Genomic DNA, 14,595 nt, shown 5'->3' with positions numbered 1-14,595 from the left:
AAGATTGCGTGCAGTGAACAAAAAGTTTTACGATTTCAAAAACGAATGAACTGAGGAAAAAATTAGAAATAGTGCAAACGGTGTTGTTGATGTGTAAGATGAATGCAGTTAATGAGTAAAACCATTAGAACAAATATGTTTGCGGATTTCAAGTGATGTATGGATACCAATATCAACCAATCACAGGTGAAATCGAAACTCTCAATAAAAAATCAACCAATAAGAAGCCTTAAGCAAAATCAATTACTGTGTTATAATAGATCTCGTGAACCTACAAAAAACTGTGATAAACCAGTGTATTCATCCATCATAAATCTCTTTGTTTAACTTTAATAGATTTAATTAGGTAAACTTTCCAGTGTGAACGCGCCCAATGTAATCTACTTTCTTAATGGAGAAAAAGTATTGAAACCCATTTGCTCGTGATCACATAATAACTCTTACAATTCGAAAATTGCACTTGTGATTTTTTTTGTTTCGAATTTTCCTCGTCCTTTCGGACTCGGAAAATTAATAACAAAAAACCACTCGTGCAATTATTCTCGAATTGCACTCGTTATCATGTGATTAGTATATGTAATCGTCAGCCGTGCAAAATTACTCGAATCTGATTGGTTTAGAGGAGTGCGATTAATCGTTAATTGCACTATTACCACTTTTTGCACTCTTCGGCGGGGGGACATTTGTCCCCTTTCTTTTTCTCCCAAGTCCTGTCAGAGATTTTTTTTACTATATATAAAAAACAAAGACATTTTTTTTCTTCAATATAAAAAGGAACAAAGAAATGTTACGTTACAATAGCTTCTTTTAATTGAAAACAAAGAAAAATTACACTGCAATGTTTTCTTTTTAAACAAAAGAAAAAAAGGAGGTTTTCGAATGTTTACAAAAAAAACTATGATTTACTAATGATTATTATGACGATTACCTCGGATCGTATGTTTTGTCGTGCAATACGATTAATCACTCGTAACAAAGGAGAAAATACCGTAATTTGCACTCGTCCTTCGGACTCGTGCAAATTACTCTTTTCTCCTTTTTGTTACTCGTGATTAATCGTTAATTGCACTCCAAACCATACGATTACTAGTACTAATCGCATGATAACGAGTGCAATTCGAATATAATTGCACGAGTGATTTTTTTGTTATTAATTTTCCGAGTCCGAAACGACGAGGAAAATTCGAAACAAAAAAATCACGAGTGCAATTTTCGAATTGTACGAGTTATTATGTGATTACGAGCTAATCGCACAATGGCTTTCACTACTTTTTCCCAGTTAGGAAAGTAAATTACAGAAATTACACTGAGAGTTTTATATCATTCTCTTCTCTTTATGTCTTTCTTTTATTGTTGTTTATTGATTTTCTTTCTCACAAAATAAATTTCGAATGCAATTAAAACGTTCGATGCAAAAAAAATGTAAGAAAAAACATTAAAATCAATTTTGTAAATATTGGCGCCTCATTGAAGAGTGTGATTAACGATTAATTGCTCTCTACAGGATGCAATTAACGATTAATTGCTCTCTTTGAAGGCGCGCCAAAGAAGAAAAAATAACTCATCGTGCGATTACATATAGTAATCGCAAAAATGACGCTATAAACTTTAAAAAGACGTTAATGATATGTTGCGTTATCTTCTTTTACAAAAAGTGCTAAGATTTAATGGGTAATTAAAACCATTTTGTTTTGAATTTTTTTTCAAACTTTTTTTAACTCTCGCGTTCAAAATGTTTCTCTTTTTGTATTTCTAGTGGGGAGAAGTGAAAAGGAGATAGAAATCCTTGGCAAGTTCGTAAAGATGTGTGTTGAGGAATTCCCTGAAGGTGAATGTCGTAAACAGTTTCTACAAACTGGTCAAAACACTTTGGAATTACTACAACATCCTTCAAATCTGATCTACGCACAAATGTCGCCGAATAATGAGACAATTCTACACCGTGCTATTAAGGACGATACGCTGAAACGTGACGTTGATATTACCTTCGTTACCGATTTGGTAGACCTTGGAGCTGACTTTAAAGTTAAGGACAATGGTGGAAAAACACCGTTTTCGTTGGCCGCTTTGAATCGGAATTACGCTGTAATGAAAATGATGTTAGAAACTGGAAGAATCTCCAAAGATCAAATACAAAATGCAATGTTTGAGATATTGTATTTTATACCGTTAGAAACCCCTATAAATCAAGTCGAGTCTCTTTTTCAATTATTAAAGACTTATGGTGGAGATATGAATCTTAGAAACAGATCTCATCAATCGTTGGTGGAATATTGTGTATCTTCACCACGCTGGCTGCCATCTTTAGATGTGTTCAAGTATCTTGTTAACACTTGCCACAAGTGCTGTTTAAGAAGAAGCGATGGTTTATCGTTGATTCATACTTTCGTTGAAAATCAAAGTCATCAAAGGCGATCAGAATCTGTCTTAAGATACCTGTGTGAACTACATGATATTGATGTCAACGAAAGAGACAATGAACAATTAACTCCATTGATAAAATCAATTATGAGATCAGGTTTGGAGTTTTGCAAAGTGCTTTTGGAAAAAGGAGCTGATGTACAAATGACTTATCCAGATGATATGACCTGTTTGCATTACGCTGCATCTATCCATGCAAGTAATAAGATCAATGATTACTACAAGATTGCTAAAGCCCTATTAAAACATGGTGCTGTTATTGAAGCCAAGGATTGTTTTGGCGATACGCCAATCATCTATGCTGCTTCTACAGGAGATACAAAGGTCTTCAAGGTGTTTTGGCGAAAACACCAAAAGTTGGCACCAATAGATTCCGCCCTTTCAGACCGATTGATCACAGTTGCAATGTTGACCGGTTTTGATAGCTTGGTTAGTGAGATTGAAAAATTATGTTCCTCTAATAACATTAATGTGTCAACCAAAGACGCACCACCACCTAGAAAAGGTATTTCGTTGACAAACGATAGTTGGAAGGTGTGGTTAAAAGAGAAAGAAAACGAAATGATTTTGAATGCAAAAAATGGTCAGAAGCCACGTATTATGGATGCTTTCAAAGAACGTGATAAAATGCTTCAGATTGAAAACGACGAAATACAACGGCAGTTTAGTGAATTATTAGACCGCATTTCGAAGTGCGGGAATGATCAAGATTTCCCATTCACGCCAATTCTCTCTGGTAGTAATGTTGAAGGCACAAAAATTGGAGTTCTGGACGAAATCGATTTTCTGTGCCAACTCAAGTTTAATTTAAAACCAGAACAATATGAAATTTTAACGAAGAACGTTTCCAATTTGAAGCAAATCAAAATAATTAGTAGCAGTGATATCGCAAACCTTTCAGATTTTATTGACGAAGAATCATTTCTATCCTCGAGAAAAATTGCTGCTCAGCTTTGGAAAATCTTTGCCTCGTCATTCAAGAAGGAAGATATTTGGAAAGATTTGTATTTTACCAGGCCGTGGTGGGAGGATGACTCTTTACATACAGGTGGTGTCAGCTTTATATCCACAATCAATTTAATTTGGAATAGCGCAAATATCAAAAGACTTCATATTTCAGTGGACCTTGTTCCCACGCTTATCCTTCCTAAGGAGAAAGGGGTTATTGAAAATTCCAAAAGCTTTGAAATTTTGCAGAATCATTTTGAATTAGATTCAGAGATAGGAAAGAACCTTCTCGTGTCAAAGAAGGTAGATTCGGAATTTGTCAATGAGCAAGATAAAAGCATTATATGGAGAAAGTCATACTCTTTTGTTGAGGCAGCAATTTTTCAACAGTTGCCTCAATGTGCTCGGGATGGGTATAAATTGACGAAGTTTGTTCGTGATTCAAGAATATGCCCCGCATTCACACATGTCGATACAAAAAGTGTCGACAAATTAATCACAAGTTATGTGTTGAAAACATGTTTGTTTCATGAAGTTGCTATGGAGATCGAAACTGGGAAACTGCAACTGGAAAGCTTCACATCTATTGAATGGGGTACCAAGATTTTGAACAGGCTTGAAAGTTATATGAATAATACAAAAAATAAAGTACCAGCCTTCTTTGATGAAAACATTTCGTTAAGTATCAAAGGACAATCTCACGTATCTCCAGATATTGTGATTAAAATGGTGATTGCTTTTTGTGAAATTGGAAAAAAATGGCTCAGTCAGCCATGGGACTTTATTGATGTTTAAATTTGTCTTTTCCTACACTGGTTGTCTGGTTATGGCATTGTCAACTGAAGGGAGTAGAAATTTGACATTCGAGTTAAAGAGGTCCCAGTTAAAGAGACTGTTCCTATATATTATATAATAATTTTTATCCATTTTAGTGCCTTCGAACTCGCCGAATTGAATTCCCACCGAATCTTACGAATTTATTGCAATCACCATATTAAATCTACTAAGTCCAATCAAATTAATACAATCCTGTCTTTATTATAAGAACCAGTAAATTTTTGATGAGGCTCGGTTGTTCTTATCTTTTTTGGCACTGTGCCTCAAATTGTTCTTATCCTATTCTTATTTCAAGGGTAATACCCTGTTTTTACTACTATTTTTACTTATTTTACTGTTTTTATACATTGCTTAAAATATTCAGGCAATCTAGACCCAGCATTGTTCTAGAACTGTTTTTAATTTTGGAAGCTTTTTATCTTCGTTTTTCTTATAAAGAGCGTGAGAGATTTTGGTAATACATTTAAATAGATTTTAGTTCTTATTTTATAGATTTTTGAATTTTTTTGTGTTGTATTTGAGTTCGATGAAAGTTCTCGATACAATATTTGGGGCCGTCCACATAGTACGTACGCACTAAGGGGGAGGGGAGGGGGTCTTCTCAAAAGCGTATGCTTGCGTACGAAATTTTCTTCAACTGAGTGGAGGGGGGGGTGAATGGAAAAGTACGTACTTACCAGGAGGGGGTATAGCCGCTTGCGTACTCTTGCGTACAGGAGGTATTCGATTTTCGACATTTTAGTACGTACGTACTGTGGACGGCTCCTAAAATGCATAGCTCGAAGATGGGAAAATTCACCATTAAAATTTTAAAATGGGATGAACGAGACAGGGGGTGGAGTATTTTGACTTAAACACATTGAAGTAATGATCTTTAAAAATATTAAACGTAAAAATAAGAATAATTATCGTTAAAATTTAAAGTTTAAAATAAAAAATCAGGCATAATTGAAGCATATAACCAAGCATAATTTGAGGCTGAATATTAAATTTTGCTAAGCATATTGAACTTCAGCCCAAATTTCCCGTAAAGCAAAAATAGTGCATTGGATTCAATGAATATTTTTCATTTTTTAGCCAATTTTCATATGATAAATATCGTCCTTTATCAAACAGCTCGAGTTTTCCTGGTGAAATATTTTTTCCTTGAAAATTCTAAATTTTATGTTGTAAGTTTAGCAATTTTTTGATCTTGCGAAAGTTTGTACGCTCAAATTAGCCTATCTATTGTGTAAAGGAATATGATATCTGTAATTTCATTTGATTGAAAAAGATTTCATTGCGAAGAAGTCTTTACAATGTCTATTTGTTCATGCCTGTTTATTTCAGAGGCCTGGAAAATCCCAGTTAAAAAACCCGAGTTATAAAAAACCCGAGTTATAAAAAACCTGAGTTATAAAAAACCCGAGTTATAGAAAAATCCGAGTTATGACCTCATACAAAGGGCTCCTTAAAGAAGGTTGAACATTCAAAATAAGAAGATATTCCCACTGTTGTTTTAAAATGATTGCATAAAGAGTAGTTGCATAAGCGTTGAAATTATTTTTTAGTAGTTTTATAATTTTGAGCTGCGCAAATATATAATTTCTCATTAGGTAGTCGAAATTTAATCCATGACCCCCATTTTCTTCATTTACTTTACGCACTGAATCGTTGGTAACAACAGATTTACTCAGGTTTATTAGAGGGGAAAACTACGAAAACTGACAAATTCTGATATACACGAAACAACAAGATAGCACATGATTTACATCAGATTTGTAATATTTTTCGTGGAAGCATCCAAATCAATTTTCCGCAGTTTCGGGATCTGATGCTAGCTTGCTGTTGATCGTTTCCAAACTTCTTGCTATTTTTTTAGCACGGCCACGTCAATTTTCAGATTCTAGGAATTTGCTCCTTGGAATTACCGGGGGTAATATTCTGTGCTACACGCTTTTTTTTTATAAGAATGATGTAAATCCATTTCATCATGGATATTCTTAACTTGTTTGGGAAAATCATCCTGAAATATTCTTACAGCATTCTTAGGTTAGGATCCTAATTCAGACTAGATTCATCATTTAGTACATACGTCTCAAGCATAAAATGGTATTTTTGTGAAAGGACTGAGCCTTACTTGGGGTAATTGACAATGATCTAAAAATGGCATTCTTAGCTTGAGTAGCAAAATTCCATCATGGTGATATTCTTAGCATTATTCTTAATTTTTTAGTCATTTTCATCATGGGCATTCTTATAAAGTGTTTTCTTATAAAAAAACGTGTAATAAAGTGCTTTAGATTTAGTTTAGTCTCTTCCTGTGGGAGCGTTTTTGCATCGGGGACTTGTTAATTTTCTTTATACTGACCACCTTGGATACAAAGCTTTTTTGGGAGAATCCTTTCCATTTAATTCATATTCTTAAAGATTCAGACAAAGAATGATTTCAATCTCTGTTGACTAAAAATTTAAACTTGATGAAAGCTAGTTTTGTAAGAAGCTTCTGGATTTTTTGACATCCCTTCTTGGATTTCCGTTTTGGAATTTTGTTTACTTTTAAGGGAATCTCTGGATTTCTTAGGTCTTTTGAGGGTATTCCCCTCCCTGGACGTTTGACACCTTAAAAAGTGCGACATCTTTAAAAAGGTTCCAGGCCACAGGCGATAAAAATTTAGAGGTCCAGCGTTAGAAAGAATTCTAAATATTAATAAGGTGAGTTTCATTATAGCACCTGAGAGTAACTTGTATAGCCCCTTGACTTGGTTTATAAATTTTCAAATCTTCGTTAAAAATCGCAAGCAAATAAGAGGAACAAGTTTTTCGTTTCTTTTGAAAATTATGAAAACCTTTTTATTTAAAAACGTCTGTCAATGTTGGTGATAAGTTTGTTGTCTTGTCTGGTTGTTGGTGTTTGCTTGTTGTTTTTTTGTAAAGAATATGTTTATTAATGGATTCTCTAATTTTGATATGACGTCACTCAGGATGTCCCCCTTTTGAGCCCCTTTTGCCAGTTGATGTTCCCAAACACTGTACTTTAGACTGATGTCCAAATTGAAAGGAAACAAACATAGCTCACGGGGTCTCCATAACTCAAACATCCGAAACTCGAATTTTTCTCTAATTCGAACAAGTTTTCTAGTGCCTTCAGACAAACCCGAACACTTTTTTTATAAGAAAAATTCTATAAGAACAATTGCCAAAAAAATAAGAACAATGCTGAGCCTGAAATTACTCTGTTTCAAGGGACAAAGTATTAAAAATTAGGTTAATTAACCCCCTAAAATAAAACAGGATAAGAACAATTTGGCTCAAAGTGCTAAATAGAAATCAGAACAGCCGAGCCTCAGCAACATTTTACTGGTTAGTGTAGGGTTTTTACAGCCAGTGGGGGGGGGGGGGTAAAAATAACATAGTTGGTATAAATATGAATCTCAATACATCCCCTTCTCACAGACCCGGTAGGATTTTTACAGCCACTGGGGATAAAAACAACGGACTGAAACTCATGGCTCAGGATTTCAATTCTTTTGCTTTCGAGTCAGAAAATTCAATGGGGATGGGAATAAAAGCATCGTATTTTGTAGCTAGGATTGGTTTATTTGATTATTTTCAGTGGGGATAAAAAATTGGAGTATAATTTCCCACCGGGACGATATTTTGGCCAATTTTTCCAGTGGGAAGGGTTCTTTGTGGGTCTGAGAGAAGGGGGTGTCTCAATGAAGATTGCGATATTTCGATTCCAATGTTTATTCATAACTGTGGATTTGAATTCTATTGTTTTTAAGTCAGACAACTCAGCGAGGATGGAAAAAATAACACAATATTTCTAGTAAAGTTTCTTTTACTCGTCAGTTTTTTCTTTTACCCACAGGAATCCTGCGTAAAATCTATCAATGATGGACACCAAACATTTCCGAAGAACTAAAGAGAGATCTTGACGAGATGCAGCAAAATATATTTCATTGAAAGTAAGATTCTCAACAACCGTTATAATATTTGACCGTAAACTGTGATGGTTTACATGTTTTTGGTTTACATGATTACATGTGTTTGTATAACCCTCCACCAACTTCAATGGTAGACTATGCTAAAGTCGAAGACAAATCACTATCTAAGAAATAAGCCAAAAGACGAAGAAAATTCGCAAACTTTTTTTTTTGCTGAAAAGATTTTACAGTCGGTAGAGTTTGCCAGTCTCCGAAACTCTCCAGCCGATTTCTTTCCGTATACCGCCATAACGCCATATTTTCACGCCTTTACTATCACTGTAATGGACGATAACATCGTCTACTTCAATGGTTGCTGTATAAGGCTCTCTGGGGCATATCAATCATAGAAGTTAGGGGAAGGGAGTTGGGGGAACTAATAAGCATAGCTACAGATAGCTAAAGAGTTTCTTTTTAGGTTTACTGCCAAAATATCACAGAGCTTATTGTAGGGGTAAATTTAGTAACAAATTCCGTCTGAACCGACGGACTGAATGTAATTACTCTACTATCCTAAGAGGTCTCAAGAGGGGTGTAAAAGGTACCCTGACCAGTTGCACATTCTTTTAAACCTCTTTTTCCGGTACCCCTTTTTGTTGGGAACATATATCTATACACCCCTCTGTCTCACAGCCCCTGAGAATTTTTTTTCTTAATGGGGATAAAAATTCCCATTGAAGTCCCAATGGGGATAGAAATTCTATTGCTCTAAAATCCAGTAGGATAGTTTTGGAGTGCAATTTTTCAACATTTAATTTTGAGTTGGGATAAAATCAATTTCAATTTCCCAGTGGGGCTAAAATTCAAGGGTACAATGATAATTCAATCTTTAAGGTTTCATGTCCAATATTTCTAATCGGTCCCAACCCCCTTCTGATAGCAAACTAGGGGCTTTAATAGTTATCAAGGGGTATTATTTTGACTTGTGAATAAAATGTTCTGTGAATTAAAGCTCAGTGCGACATATGTTCAAATTTCAAATAAATTACGAGGGTGAAAAATTCCCTTTAAAATTTTTTCCTTCTTCCTTTATCATTATGAAATTCTTCCTTTGAATGTCATCCAAAGTGTCAAAAAAAATTTTGTTGTGTTGATTCTATACAAAAGGTTTATGAGTAAGAAGAACTAATAAAGATCGATATTAAGATAATCATTTATATAACAAGAAAAAATGGGATAAAAAACGGACGGAAGGATAAAAAGTTTTGTTTTTTTTGAAACGTAAAAAAAGTGACGCGTCGAAGGTGTGAAAAGATGGCCTTGTTATCATCTGGGTGAGGCTTTTTCCCTTTTTTTAGAAATTTTGTGTTAAATACCCCCTTCCTCATTTTTAGCTCCGTTAAATTTCACACGGCTGTGGTTTAGATGGTATCAGTGTTGTTGTTTTGGGTATAAGTTGGATAGGTTGGTCAGAAACGTAGATAAAATTTCAAAGTTTCCTGACTCGGATGTGTCAAATTGTACCCTTAGTTAGAATATGAAGGTAGTTGCTTGACTGACTCGTTCATAATGCGTGTAATACAGTAGAATAGGCGTTATATGATAATACGATTATTGTTACGGGATTTAGTTTATATAAAACGACTGGAAGAATCCGATATTCCGGCCTTATAGAATCCCCGACTAGCTACGCAGAAACTTGCGTAGTGAGAAAATTTAAAGGATTTTTTCTAAAATTTGTTCCTCTATTACTTTTTGCTTTATTTCTACTATGTCTGAATTAGTCGTCTAGCTTGCTAGACTAGGTAGTTGCTGATAAAGCGATCTGATTGATTAAAAAGAGTACAATATATCTTGTATTTTACATGTACAAAATATAGATTGATGAAAAGCTGTTGTTGCATCGCAGCGGTAGAAGCAATTTAACGTTACTTTGCTACAAAAGTGTCCTGCGCTTTTTTCCAATACAAAAAGTGCATTTTTTGTGTCACCGATAAACCAGCTATCAGACATTTGCTCGTACAATATGGAAATATTTCACGTTCTAGATTTTCCGTATATTTTGTAAATTCCGTAATATTGTACAGAAAAATCTCGGAACTCGTAACATATTTCTCATATTGTACTCGCAACTGTCTGACAACTATTACATAATATTTAAAGGCCAAATCGTATCCAGTTCCTTAGCTCGCTTTTTGATAATTCTGATAAAAACTAACGAAAGATTTTATCTAGTACATCAGTAATATCAAAAAGTTGTACACATGGCTCTGGGTACGAAATTAATTTGAATGGAGCAGATTTTGGGCTGCCGTTTCATCATAATATACGTAATCGGCAAAAAGTATTCCTATTTTAGAATCTTATCAAATGTCATCAGTTGGCAGCTAGGGGTGGAATGTGTTTAGTGCAAGATGTTAAAAGAGGACTCATTTGACATGTGGAAGAGAATAATTTAACATTTCATAGTTAGAAGCTTAAAAGTTACAAGTGATAGGCTTGAAAATTGCATATTATTAGGTAAATCTTTTTAAAACTTAGCCTGGTGTGTTCAGATTATTGAATTTAGCGTAATCCGAAAAAAAAAAACATCAATTTTCGCGAATTGAAAATAGCGTCATAAATCTACAAACTTGAATAACCCCATCCATCCTCGAAGAAGGTCCAGTGTAGCAAAGTCGACCCTTTGAGCCATGATTCGCCGTCCTGTATGGCATTCCCAAAATCTACAAAATTCGGTGTCTCTACACATTCAGTCCTAACACGTGATAATGCACACTGCTCTTCCGATTCAAGTTACTCAGGGGGGAGGATTGCCACTTTTAGGTGGCAAATAAATGGGGGGGGGTCGATTAAAAGGGAGGCTGAAAAGTTTTAATAAATGGGGGGGGGACCTATTTGCCGGGGGGGGGGGTGGAATTGTACTTCTGAAAACCCAAAAATAAGGTAAATATAGGCTAAAATCAGACTTTTTGGAGCAAAATAAGGCGACTTCTTCTTGCTAACTGAAAATAGTGTTAAAAATTAATAAACGGGGGGGGGGGCTAATAAGGCCTGGGGGTGTAAAAATTTTCGAATAATTAACAAGTGGGAGGAGGGTGTTTATTTGGCACCTAAGAGTAGGTCTTCTCCGTGACTGCACATCGATTTTGTTTCAAATAAAGATTGTATTGAGTGTTGTAACATGACGGAGGGTCGTACGGGTTTGACGGAGGGTCGTACGGGTTTGACGGTACATTTAGTTTTTTATTTATCGGTGTTTTTGGAAATTTTTGAAATAAGGATCCTTCAAAAATCTAATTCAAGTACACTTTTCGATTATCACGATATACTTTGAGACACACAGAAATCAATTGTCTCTGATTGTCCTTATAAGTCAAACGTTTCAAGTCTTTTTCCAAATAAAACGAAAATTTCTTCAAGTTTTGTTGATTGAGTATGGAAAAGTCAAGCTCAAATCAATCAAAATGTTTAAGAATCAATTTAGAGAAAAGAGCTTCTGAAAATCGAAAGTTTTATTATTATAACTTTTTTTAAAGGAATATGTTGTACTGAAATAACAAATGGAAAGGAAACATTGTTGAAATTTATAAAAAATAGGCCAAAAATTTTGCTGTACCTTTTTCCCTTCTTGAAACATCCCTCCGTTGTAATTCAAAATTTTTTAAAAACCGTATCATCTTTTTAAACAAATTTTTAAATAAAAAAATTTAGGAAGTAAATTTTTACCAAATGTACCATCTAAGTGTCTACCCGAAAAAGTCTTCTAGTGACTTTCTATTGAGAAATAAGTTGAAATAGTTTTTGGTGGTTTTGGCGCTTCTTTTTGTGTTTTTTTATTGATAAGTTTTCCTTGGTGACAATGTCGCTCAATACAAAAAGTCTCACATTACCAAATTTATATCCGTAACGATAAAAAAGTTTTCTAAAATCATTTTCTCTTAAACAAATTTTACGTGCCCCTTTTTTTGTTTTGTACTCTATTTCGAACTTTGTCATGTGACTTGGATTAGCCAATCAGAGGGCTTCAGGATGTCAGGATGTACGGATAACTAAAATATTCAAAAGTGTTTTCTCATTTTCTGAAAGGATCATTCAGAGCTTTTCGTGTTATATGGTGAGATGGCAGCATAGAACATAATGACACCCCCTTCTCACAGACCCGGTAGGGTTTTTTCAGCCAGTGGAGATGAAAATAAGGATTGCATTGATTATTTTCAGTGGAGCCAAAAGTTGGAGGATGATCATTTGGACAATTTTTCCAGTGGGTAGGGTTCCCAGTGGGTCTGTGAGAAAGGGGTGTATAATGGTTTTTCAACAACATCGGGTATTTCAAAAGGTTCTTTCGGGGGCCTAACCGAAGTCAGTGTAAAGTACAGTTGACACTCTCTAATTCGATCTTCAAGGGGAATTGGATTTTCATCGAATAAGGGAGCGTCGTTTATGAGAGTTTCTTGTTGACGGGCACTTTAAATTTCACCGAATAAGGGAACCTATCGAATAATAGTAGAACTTCGAATTAGAGAGCGACAACTGTAAAGTAAAGTTTACGTTGAATTATGTGAGAGGGTCAAATCACACAAACATTTCCTTCGTTTCTCGAAATTAACACCTTCTAACTGGAAGAAATTTTCACCTAATTTTTTCTCCAATTACGGCATTAATCAAGAAATTTGAGCTGGAGGTTGTGACAATATCAGTTTAAGGGTCAGTTTTTCAAAGTCTTTTTCGGGGTGAGGGGTAAATCATTTGACATGGGATGAGTAAGATGTTTTTGGATTTTATCAGAGATACTTGTGTGACATTCTTGGATTATTCCAGGGTTGAAGTTCCTGGCATCTATGAAAGTCGTTTTGTAAGCACGCACTCACTTTTGCTACCATGTGGAAACCGCTCACAAGGGAATAACTCTAGTTATCCTGACATGGTTTCCGGGGAGGGGGCACTCATATGGTCCGACCCACGCTATGTGCCGCCCTTAAGGGGAGGTTTTTCGAGACTGTATTACAGTAAAGTCCATTTGCTTAACATAAGTATGCGCTCTTTTTTGATACCATGTGGAAACCGTGGAAACCCGTCTCTAGGATATTAGTCTTACTACGCTGACATGGTTTCTACATGTCAGGAATTCACACTTAAGGTTGTGATTTTAATGACTTCTCAAAGGTGATTTGGATTTTCATTTTAGCACTTTGTAAGATTCTATTGACTTTTATAGGTTTGAAATTTTCAGGACTCTTTGGAATTTTGGGATGTTCACAGATTTATGTATATGGTATTTATGTTATTTGCAAAATCTTATATGCATACCATATGGGGTAAAAATTTTAAATATTTCTGGTGTCTGTTTGTTTTAAAAATACATTTGGATTAAGATAATAAAAACTTCACAAATATCTTTAGCATAAAACATCACCCTATACACGTTTTTTTTATAACATCAAACTATACAAGAACATAAGGCTTCGATGACCAAAATGTTAATAACAAGTTAAGAACATTTTAAGGCTTCGTGGACTTAAAAACACCCAATTTCTTAGGTAAATGGTCAAAATTTCTCAAAAAATGGCGAAAATAAGAACATGTTAAGAATATTTTTAGCCTTAAAACTCAAAAAAATTTAAGAACACCCGAAGGCTTCAAAAAGTTTAGATGTTCTTATAGAAAACGTGTAATATATAACATTCTGAATTAAAAGGAATAGCCTTCTGGATAGGCTTTGCTTTTTAAAAATTTGAAGAATTTTGAATGAAAATTACGGAGAAATTATTCGATTCAAAGTCACGATCGAATTTTTGTGTTTTTGAAATTTTAGACTTTTGTTCTGTCACAGTTCGTGACAAGATTTTGTATTGAATTTGTCAAAAGTTTAGGATTCGTGTAAGGAGGATTTTCTACAATACTAGACAGAATATTTTGAATTTTTTTTTAAATAAAACTACTGTTGTTTGAATTTGGATCAATGGAAAATCTACAGAAGGGAATAAAGTCAATCGCATACACATTTCTATAAGAACAAACCATATAAGCACATGAAGCTCAATGACCAATATATTAAGGATAACTTAAGAACATTTGAAGACTTTGCAGACTATAAAACACCAATTTCTTTCTCACAAAAGGGTGCAAAGTAAGAACATTTTAAGAACATTTATAGGCTTACAAGTTAGAAATATCCGAAGGCTTCAAAAGTTTTGGATGTTCTTATAAAAAATGTATATTGTGACGCATATTGTGTAATTTTTCAGTTTTGAAATCCGACTGACTTCAAAATAAAGGTACTCAACATATCCAAATTAGGTGATTTTCGAGGAAGGAACCTTCAATTTGAGTGTTACGTCAATGATGGCACGATGACGAATTTTTGTTGATCTACCGTTACTGTAGCACGATTGCATGTTTTTTATAAGAACAATTGGACTGACACACGCTAATTTAGGAACAAACCTAAGATTTGAATGACTAGAATTTTAGCCAATGA

General features: G+C 34.5%; 2 protein-coding genes across 2 annotated transcripts in view; both read left to right on the top strand.

The window, feature by feature from the left end:
- LOC136802274 (uncharacterized) overlaps positions 1-4,164 on the top strand; it is an 8,889-nt gene extending 4,725 nt beyond the window's left edge. Inside the window, exon 2 of the mRNA XM_067058988.1 lies at positions 1,757-4,164. Coding sequence (XP_066915089.1) covers positions 1,804-4,164 — 2,361 coding nt within the window. The 5' untranslated portion in view covers positions 1,757-1,803. The remainder of the gene's footprint in view (positions 1-1,756) is intronic.
- LOC136802311 (uncharacterized) overlaps positions 1-14,595 on the top strand; it is a 28,931-nt gene that overhangs the window by 11,004 nt on the left and 3,332 nt on the right. Inside the window, exon 3 of the mRNA XM_067059029.1 lies at positions 8,060-8,156. The gene's annotated coding sequence lies outside the window, so the exon portion shown is untranslated. The remainder of the gene's footprint in view (positions 1-8,059; positions 8,157-14,595) is intronic.

This window comes from Clytia hemisphaerica, unplaced genomic scaffold (assembly GCF_902728285.1).
Source record: "Clytia hemisphaerica strain Z4C2 unplaced genomic scaffold, Clytia hemisphaerica genome assembly, whole genome shotgun sequence".
Lineage (NCBI taxonomy): Eukaryota > Metazoa > Cnidaria > Hydrozoa > Leptothecata > Clytiidae > Clytia > Clytia hemisphaerica.
Note: the sequence above shows the minus strand (reverse complement) of the source record. Positions and strands in the feature narration are given on the sequence as shown.